This window comes from Schistocerca piceifrons, chromosome 7 (genome assembly GCF_021461385.2).
Source record: "Schistocerca piceifrons isolate TAMUIC-IGC-003096 chromosome 7, iqSchPice1.1, whole genome shotgun sequence".
NCBI lineage: Eukaryota > Metazoa > Arthropoda > Insecta > Orthoptera > Acrididae > Schistocerca > Schistocerca piceifrons.
Window position 1 is genome coordinate 26,934,683 of NC_060144.1, and position 9,844 is coordinate 26,944,526.

Sequence of the window (9,844 nt, forward strand, 5' to 3'; positions counted from 1 at the left end):
ATTATCAGCTCATTACATAAGATAATCAGTTCTCCCTAAACAGACTTAGAACCACACAAAGTCTAACTTTAGGCACAAGATTTAGTTACAGTACACATGCAAGAAAAACCGTTCTCATACTACAGTCAAGTGAGACAGTTGAAAATGAGCTATGTATCTATCATACATACTGTTTTCAGCAGATTCTACAGTTAATAAGAGTTATAGCTAAGTATTTTTACCTATGCTTTCTATTGTTATTTTCACCATCATGCACACTATCAGAATATTTTTATGGAAAACATTAATTGTTATATACGTTTATTATTTAAAAGCAAGAAAATTATTCCATTATCAGTTTTCTAAATCAGTATCACTCAGAAGCACAACTGATTCTTTTGTATTAGCTGTCTCAAGGTATTTTGTGGTTTTAGTTCCTTTAAATTGTCTAGGCTGTTCCACCTGCTTTCTGTTTAAAATCTTTTATTTCAACTAGTACTTCATTATATTAAGTCTTGATCACTATCAATCACCTGAGTAACTCTCTGTGGTCCTTAAATTCTTTAATGAATCTCAGGTGTACCAAAATAGACACCTGATATCTTCTTTGCTCCCCTGGTGTCTCGATGTATACTTTTTTTTCAGGAGGCTTGCAAAATGTGTATTCCCAACAAACAAACAAAAAAACACAAGCTATGCACACTGCACAGAAACTTTATTTAAATTTGTAAAAAAATTCCCGGAGAATGATTTTCATGAAATAACAATTGTTTCACAAACTGAAACACATTACTGGTTCATTTCACAGATAAAAAGCTGCTGAACACAGCTAAGTATTTATTACGAAAATTGTTAATGCTGTGTTTTCAAATGTATCCCATTTTCTTTCAATTAGGAACTGACAAAAAATAGATCACCGTGAGATAGCTGCACACAACAGGCAAGCAAATATAGTACACAAAAAGTAAGTCTTACGCTGGACAGAAGTGGCAACAGCTTAATAGTAATAACATGAGCCTTCTCAGTGTGGAGTACAGTAAATATTGTCACTACACAGTTGTTAATTAGAAAGCTCACCACAAATTATTTCCTGGAACACATACCTACCACACACACACACACACACACACACACACACACACACACACACACAATTACTTGTTGTAGTTGGCTCTGTAGGCAGTGAATCAAGTACAAGTTTACAACTGTTCTGTATTCATATTATGTGCACACAGAGCAGGTTTCAACATTCTGGGCATGAAAATGGAAATAGCAGTGGGATACATTAGACGTCACATGCAGTTCGCCAGTTATCATCTAAATCTTAAAACTGTTGCAGTCATTTTTGTAAATAATGAAAGATAGGATTCGATGATGGAAGACATGAGTTCTATGGGCCTTTGCATTCAGTTTGTACATCTGAACTGGAAGAATGTACTGAACAATACACTGCACAAAGTTCCAGGATGGTGGACAACCCTCATGAAGTAAATCAGTGGACTCTATTTATTACCCCACATGAAAGTCGATGCAATCTTGGCCATCCTTTGCAATGTGTGTACAGTGATTGTTAGGAGCATGTGGTTTTTATAGACAGCTCTTGCAAGAAACCACCACTTTCCTTTGGTTTTCTATCTCGGCATTCTTCACTGATGAATTAACCTCTGACTGGGATGGCCGTGTCACCTACGTATCATCATCTGCAAGCTGCAGCAAATACTGTACAAAAGAATATTTTACATCTACATCTACTCTGCAAACCACCGTGAGCTCCATGGCAGAGGGCACATCCCATCGTACCTGTTATTAGGGTTCCCTCCCTTTCCATTCATGTATGAAGTGTGGGAAGAATGATTGATTGAATGCCTCTGTGCATGCAGTAATTATTCTAATCTTATCCTCAGAATCCTTATGTGAGCAATATGTAGGCGATAGTAGCATATTTCTCGAGTAATCATTTAAAGCCAGTTCTTGAAACTTTGTTAATAGACTTTCTCAGGATAGTTATATCTATCTTAAAGAGTCTTCCAGTTCAGTTCCTTCAGCATCTCCGTAACACTCCCCTATTTGTGCTGCCCTTCTCTGTATGCATTCAATATCCCCCCTTAGTCCTGGTTAGTACTATCTGGTACGGCTCCCACACATTTCAGAAATACTCTAGAACCAGTGGCACATGTGATTTGTAAGCAATCTACTAATAAACTGAAGTCAACCACCTGCTTTACCCCAACTGAACCTATGTGACCATTCCATTTCGCATCAGTACAAATTGTATTTGTATGAGTCAGCTGATTCCAACAGTGACTCACTGACATTAGTCATAGAATACTTTGTTTTTTGTTTTGTGAAGTGCATAAATTTACATTCTGAACATTTAAAGCAAGTTGCCAATTTTTCATGGCTTCCTTCATCCAAAGCTTTCACTACGTCATGTCAGTGACAATATTTGGGCAGGTATTACACTTAAAAGCAAAAATGCATTGTTACTCTTGTAAAGCAAATTACTAAAATATGAGGCCAATAGTAAATTTTGAATAAAAGCATGATGAAGAGGAGCACCTAGCTGGCAAAATGTACACTCTTTGTGTGAGTATTAAGCAAACAACTTTCTCTCTCCAATGTGCTAGAGAGGGCGAGTGGCAAATGGCGAAGGTGGAAAGTTGAAGATAACAGTTCTGGAGTCCCCATGTAAAGTGATACAAGCTGGAGAGAGGATGCTGTATAGTTTCTCTGCCTGGATGCCCACTAAAGAGCACAAGGCCACCGTTCAGTTACAAAAAATTCCACCTTTTACATTTTGTTGATGCATTTGGGAAGCAATGTATTGCTGGGACTGGAGCAAATGGCATCTCCAAGAAGCAGATTTAGGACAAGTAATGAAATATAGGCAACTACATATAGAAAGGAATGTGAAGTAAACGAAATCTGAAGGAGGCAAGATAAGCCCCTACCAGTGCACCAGGTAGGGAGAACAAAGCTCTTGTGGGCGAGTTGCTGTTCCACCGTTGCCATGGAAGCTCCTCCAACTTCAGGTGATGTGAAAGCAAAACACAGCTGGAGCCTGTTGCAGCTGCTGACTTCACTGCTAATGGGTGAATAATTGCTTTTGCACTCTAATTCCCTACGCATCATGCTTTACATAGCTGCTCGATTGCTGAATGGCTATAACAAAATACCTTAAATTGCATGCCTAGGTAGGTGCTGAATAATGTATATTTAATTTTTTATTGCAAAGAAATTTTCCCTAAATCTGCAAGTCAATGAAAACACTGAAGAAGACCTGTGTACTATGTACTGGTAACTGACAGCCCATAGTCCACTGTGACGATCTATATACTAGGACACCATAATTACAAGTCCTAAAAAGGAGATTGCTAGAACTTTACTTCTAGGGCATGTAATTCATATCAAAAAATTGAGCACTTACATAGTATATCAACTCAATGGTATTTCTCTTCTCTTTGTACTATCACCATTCACTGCCTGTACCTACTGAGAAGTATGGCAGTCATCGCAATTTTCTGCTGGTGCCCGGTACTTCCAGAAGATCGAGCTCAAAGTAGCAGTTGTGTGCAGTACAGGTAATATTGCAGCTCCCCATACTTTTCAGTATTACAGCATTAGTCTTAAAGGCATGCATAGCTCACCTTAGATACCTGCAATTTGACAAGTGTGTTGCAGATGTAACATGATCAATGTTTGGTTCTATGCAAGCACTCTTCCCTATTACTGTTCGCCAAAATATGGAAAATATCATCCCCCAAAGATACAGACAGTGAGAAGGAACTGTTGCACAGCCTAGCAAATTGCCATATTGATATCTCCTTCACTACTGTTTGTGAGGCATACGAAAAGCCTTCGTATACTGAACCAGTTCTTAATACGAGGCATGTTCAGAAACTTATGTAGTAGATTTGTATATATCTTTAGAAAAATGTACATGGAAAAAATTATGGGTAAGTGTTGATACACTTGTTGACTATTTTTCCACATCACCACCATCCTGTACTATGCACGTGATGAGCTGTGGCACAAGCTTCTTTGCGCCCTCTTTGAAGAATTCTCCTGCCAGCTCCTTCTCCCATTTCAGAACCTTTCTGCATCTGCTTGTCTGGTGACAGTTTAATTCCAGTCATGCATGCCTTCAGGGAGAAGAAAAGATGATAATCTGGAGGCACCAAAGTCAGGGGGATACAGGGGCAGCACATGCTCCAAAGTTTCCCACCAGCTAACGATGTTATTGTATTCAGTGGGGCAGTGTTTAGTGTGTGCTCCAAGACGGTAAACGAATCACAGCTGTCAGACAGCTTCTGTGCCAGCCACCAGGGGTGCTATGTTTTGTAATACATTTTTACATTCTCTTATATTTTTTATTCTTTAGCATGTGTATTTTTATATGATTTTGTATGTTCCATGTTTTTACGTTCTGTGATTATGTCTGTCAATCTGGGATACAGTGTCGGCGACCATTTTTGACTCGATCCTTCCTTAGTTATATGCATATTCAGAACGTTTCACCTGCTAGTTAACTTTTCGATTCAGACTCGACTTGGGGAGTAACTGCTTGTTCAATCTGTTCAGCAGATGCAGTTACCACAATAAAACAATTTTGTTCTATTGAAACCACCAGACTCAGCTTTGCTCATGCTAAGCAAACACTCAAATACAGGCATTCTGTTCATAGCACCTTTACTACAAACCATTCTAATTAGCAAAAAAAAAAATTCAGTAGGTGTTATTCCTTCTGCGAGCTGGAAGCCGATTGCCACACATGGCTCACACTTAGTGGGATTTCTTACTGGCATCTTTCATGCACATGGACACTAAAAATGAGTTTATGTACTACAGTGTTCCTGAAATACTTGCTTTGGTTAGGAACTCACCCATTACCACTCAGTGCTGCCAACCATCAAATAAACAAAAAGCCACAGCCCATTATGAAGACAGTAACTCACTTTCTGAACATGCTTCATACACATTCATGTTGCAATACATACATGTGACCCACAACATTATTCAGGAACTGAATGGAATAGTCGAAGTTGGGGGACAGAAAAGGGAAGAAGAGTGAGGAAGGGAAGGGGGGTAAGATCCACATATGCTTGCACTACATCACACGCTGACATGAAGATCGTTTCAAATAAGTACTGTAAAGTTATCAGCATTAATTCCAACATATTTTTCTGTAATAAACACTCAATTTTAGACCCACGGCCCACTTCTGGAAGATAGTTGAAATTAACTTACATGTACCTTTTCTTATCAATAACACTTTTCTGGAATTCCTCACTACCATTTTAATTCACCTTGTACAATAAGAAAATACAGTGATATAATAGCATCATAATATAGCTAAGATAGAGAACAAATAATTGATAATACTAATAACATAATAAAATAGCAGTAGCAAATTATAAGCGAATTCTCATACAGTGCAAAGTTATATGCTTTTACTATTCTTTATCCAGACAGCACAGTCATACAAAATTTGACTGTGACTAATTTATTCTCTAACACTGGTACTCAGTGATTACAGCTAATGGCAGAAATGTTGCCAATTCATTTGTCTGCTTTTTGAGTATGGCATTACCTCCACTGCAGTGTATGGTAAATTTTATTTTTTTATATTCTTATGACTCATTCTGATGAAATTCACATAATACAGTTTTGTGTTTGTTCAGATTTCTAAATTGTTCCTTATCCTCCTGCCGTAAAGCAACACTTACCTCCGAAACACAAATAATTCACTGAATCTCTCATACTTTCATCACCAGACTATTAATTCAGTGACTGATGTACCAATGAGTGACCTAACAGATTCATTAACGCAAAAATCAAATTTTAAGTCAAAATTTTTAGTATAACAAAATACTTACAAGCACTTGCTACTTCTAAGAACAGTGCCTCCATTTGTGGATGCAGAGCATGTACCAATGAGTGGCCATTGATGACAAGTGCAAATGAACTAGTTGGGTCCATCTCGTCATTACTGAGACCACCCGCACTTGTACCTCGCTGGTATTCCGATTCACTGTTGGAATGCATAAAATTTAAAATTTAGTATGACAAATTGCTAGAGCCATAATTCAAATCAGAATATAATCTATTCTACAAGTACTAAATGAAACAATTCCTTTTATATGTAAGTGTGGAAATTTTTGGCCATACTACATCAACACTTTTCCTGCATTCATTTCAAACAAAGAAATAGGGATGCAGAAGCGTGGGGGGGGGGGGAGATTACAATAAATTATCATATTGGAGTAGTTTGAAAGATCCTTATCAATAGGGAAAAACTGGTGATGTTTTCAAGTGGCAGAATTTCAGGGTAGTAAAAATAAGAGGCTGAGGTCAAAGCTCAGTCACAACAGTTTAAGCTTAGCAAACTAAAAATGTCACGAAGACAATCTTACAGCTGAAATACATTTTATTTTTGCATTCCAAACGAAAATCTTGATGGTCTGCTTTACATGGAACAAGTACAGATGGGATGCTTACCAACCTGCACTGTTGACAGCCTACCAACAAAACGTACTACATGCGATAACAAAAACAGACTGCCAGTTACATGATGCTACCGACTGGAGATCACCAGGCTCTGCTGGTATGTGATCAGCAGGCGAACTCATTATGTTGATTCCAGGCTCTGACACTGAGAAGCATTCAAGTCTTGGCAGAGAATGGTGTGACTGCAGCTCTGCTCAGGTTAGCACTGATCTCCTGTATCCCTGAATCCCTAGGACCCTAGCTGACTAGCAGAGGCCCAACTAATGGTGCAAGTTTCTAAGACATTCATATTCTGGCCCATATCAAAGAAAATTGGGAGTTACAGACTGTGGGAGCTCCAGGCAAAGACTTTAGGCCATGGGGCTCATTTTTTGCATGGACCTTGGAAATTCAACTGCTTCAACTACTTTTTTGAGACTGTAAAATGAGGAACTCAATGGACTGGACGAAGGTTAGTGGAATTATGCAAGATCAAAATGGGGTATAGAATGTTCAACAAAAATGTTATGAAAATCAAAATTAAAATCAGGTCAGTATGTAAAATTAGGAAAAGGCAACCACTCACCCATAGGAGATCAACACTTTGAGTATAGGACCACATAACAGGAAACAACATTCACACTAGCTTTCGAGCACTAGCTCTTTTTCCAGAAAACACACACACACACACACACACACACACACACACACACACACACACACACACCGCAAACTCATGTGCCCACAGCTTGACTAATACCATGTCATATGCTTTACTACAGGTGAACAGAGCATGGTGCAATCTCACACACAGATATACTGTGAACAATAAGATTAAACACAATGTTACAGACATAGAAAGAATCTCTGACAACAGCCATAACTGTTTTAAAAATCAATAAAAGATACGGCACAGGAATCATTAAGGCCCATACTGACAGAATGTAAAAAAACCTCTATGAGAATCTACAGAAACTGATAAATGACAGCAATTTCCTCTACAAGTTGTCAATGGGGAATTTTAATGTGAAAATAATGCTTCTTCAGTAAGAACTCTTTCAGTATGACAGCAAAAATTGACAGATGTCACATGTTAATCAAAATTTGGTGATGATAACATTTTGTCTTTAACATATTCTTCTGGTAGATACCAAACAGCAATTAGATTTGGCAAGCAGGCAATGGAATTAAAAATGAAATTTACTTCATTTCGGCAAATAATAAATCAATGGTACAGGATGTGATAGTCATACTCCAGTTTTTAACTAAATATGTAGGCAAAACTGGATACCACCCATGTCAAAAGGTAGGAAGCCAGAAATGCAGATTATAAGAATTTATTTAAAAATGGAAATACCTGATTAAATTATCATCACAAACAAAGAGAACAAAAGAAAAGAAACTCTCACATGTAACAAAGTCACTACAAAAATGAAGGTGCAGATTTTGAGCAAACAATAAGGGGATCAAAATAACACATGCAAATATTTCTCAAAGAGGACATGAGAACATATAATTAAATCTCAGAGAGAAAAACAATGGGAAACAACATTAACATGAAGAAAACAGAAGAGAAAAAACATTTGTTGGGTAGTCATCCCATATGATCAGTTAAAATGGTTGGTGTCTCAATATTTAAGAATAAATTGTTACATTTGGAAACAGGAAAGAATACATGTTAATAAAACATATCTGAACAACCTTCATTTTGCAGACATTATACTGGTTGGCCCTTATGCAGATGAGATTCAATGATGACTGGAAGAACTTAACACAGCAAGGTTGAAAGGAGACCTATAAATCGGTTACCATTAGTCTAAAGTCATCCATAACGTATCTACTGATATGCAAATGGCACAAGCTAACAAAAAGGTGATAGAACCAATTGACAATTTTTTGTAATTAAGGAAGCTGACTACAATGACTAGATGGACAGTAAGAAATAAACAGAAAAATAAATATGGCCCTTAGATAGGGTTTTCACAACCAATCTTCCAATGTTCTGAGAAAGTGCGTATCACTCTTCACTTGTGGCAGCAAGACATGTGAAAAGTATCCAAAACAGGGGAGTTACTCTGTAAGCAATGGAGAAATGAAGGCCGAGAATAATTGGGAGAGACAGGAAAACAAACAAACTTACCAGAGAACACATTGGAGTTGAAGACGCATTACAACTGTAATGAAAATGAATTGAAGATCGGCAAGACACGGAGCCCAACAAATTGATGGTAAATGAACCGAAGATGGTCTTTGCTAGATTTCAAGAGACAAGGAAAGATCAAGGATACAATCTAATGGAAGCTGGATAAGTGAGTTTACAGGACAAGGAAGACCAACTTCAATGCATACAAATGGAAAGCATTATGCACAGAAAATTCTGGAGGAGATCTTTATCCAGAAGTGGTGGCAAGACAATGTGGTGGCAAGAAGTGATAGATTTAAAATACACAGTAGTGGAATGACATACAAAAAAATCCTTGAAAAGCCACTCTCTAACTAAAAAGTTACAGGTACCCAAGTGATTTGGAGGTAAAGTACATTGATCTCTTACAACATTTGTCCCCTACATCGAAGTCAATGATACAAAGATAAAATAAGAAATTTTTTAAAAAGTTGTATCGACTGATAATCCAGCTTTGCAATATTTTAGGTTACTAACCATCTGATCTGATTTTCCAAACTATTAAATACAAATAAATATCTACAGCTACACAAAATTCTTTTTGTATTATAAGAAACCAATTATAACAGCCGATCACCCTAGCAATCTGATTCAAGCAATTACAAGAAGAAAATATAAAATTTTAAAGTATAAACTTAACCCAACATCAGTACATTCAAAAAACGCATCTCAGTCCAGTCTAATTTATTTCAGACCCTCACTCATTCATTCATGTAAGTGAAGATCTTTGCCTTTACGCAAAATAAAAAATCAGATGTGCAACCACAGCAAGCAAACACATGTTCTGTTTGTTATCTAAGTATGAAGAGTACCCTTTTTTTTTAATAAACTGTGCTATCATGAAGTTAGGAAATTTACTTACTAAATGGCAACAGACATAGGCATACATAGAAGGTGGCACAAAAGCCAGCTTTCAAGACTACGGGTTCTTGAAAACAGAAATGTAAAGGTATTGGTTCAAAGAATAAAAAATATTTAGGAATTAAGTGAGAAAATGCCAGACACCACATATGAAGGACAGTTTAACAGATCCTCAGTCTGTCTTGCACCTATCCTCCTCTGTCCACTATCTGGAAGACTTTTGTTACTGAATTCTTGAATAAACTTCACTCCCTCAACCTTTTTCTTCCTTCAAATGGATGGAGGAACATTTTTTTCCAAAACTTACTTGTCAGTGCTTCTGATACCTTTTTGTGT

General features: G+C 37.3%; 1 protein-coding gene across 2 annotated transcripts in view; it reads right to left on the minus strand.

Annotated features, from left to right (window-relative positions):
- The window catches only part of LOC124804712 (phospholipid-transporting ATPase ID), a 538,289-nt gene that overhangs the window by 55,600 nt on the left and 472,845 nt on the right, over positions 1-9,844 (minus strand). For both annotated transcript variants that reach the window (XM_047264976.1, XM_047264975.1), the window contains exon 16: positions 5,856-6,010. In XM_047264976.1, coding sequence (XP_047120932.1) covers positions 5,856-6,010 — 155 coding nt within the window. The remainder of the gene's footprint in view (positions 1-5,855; positions 6,011-9,844) is intronic.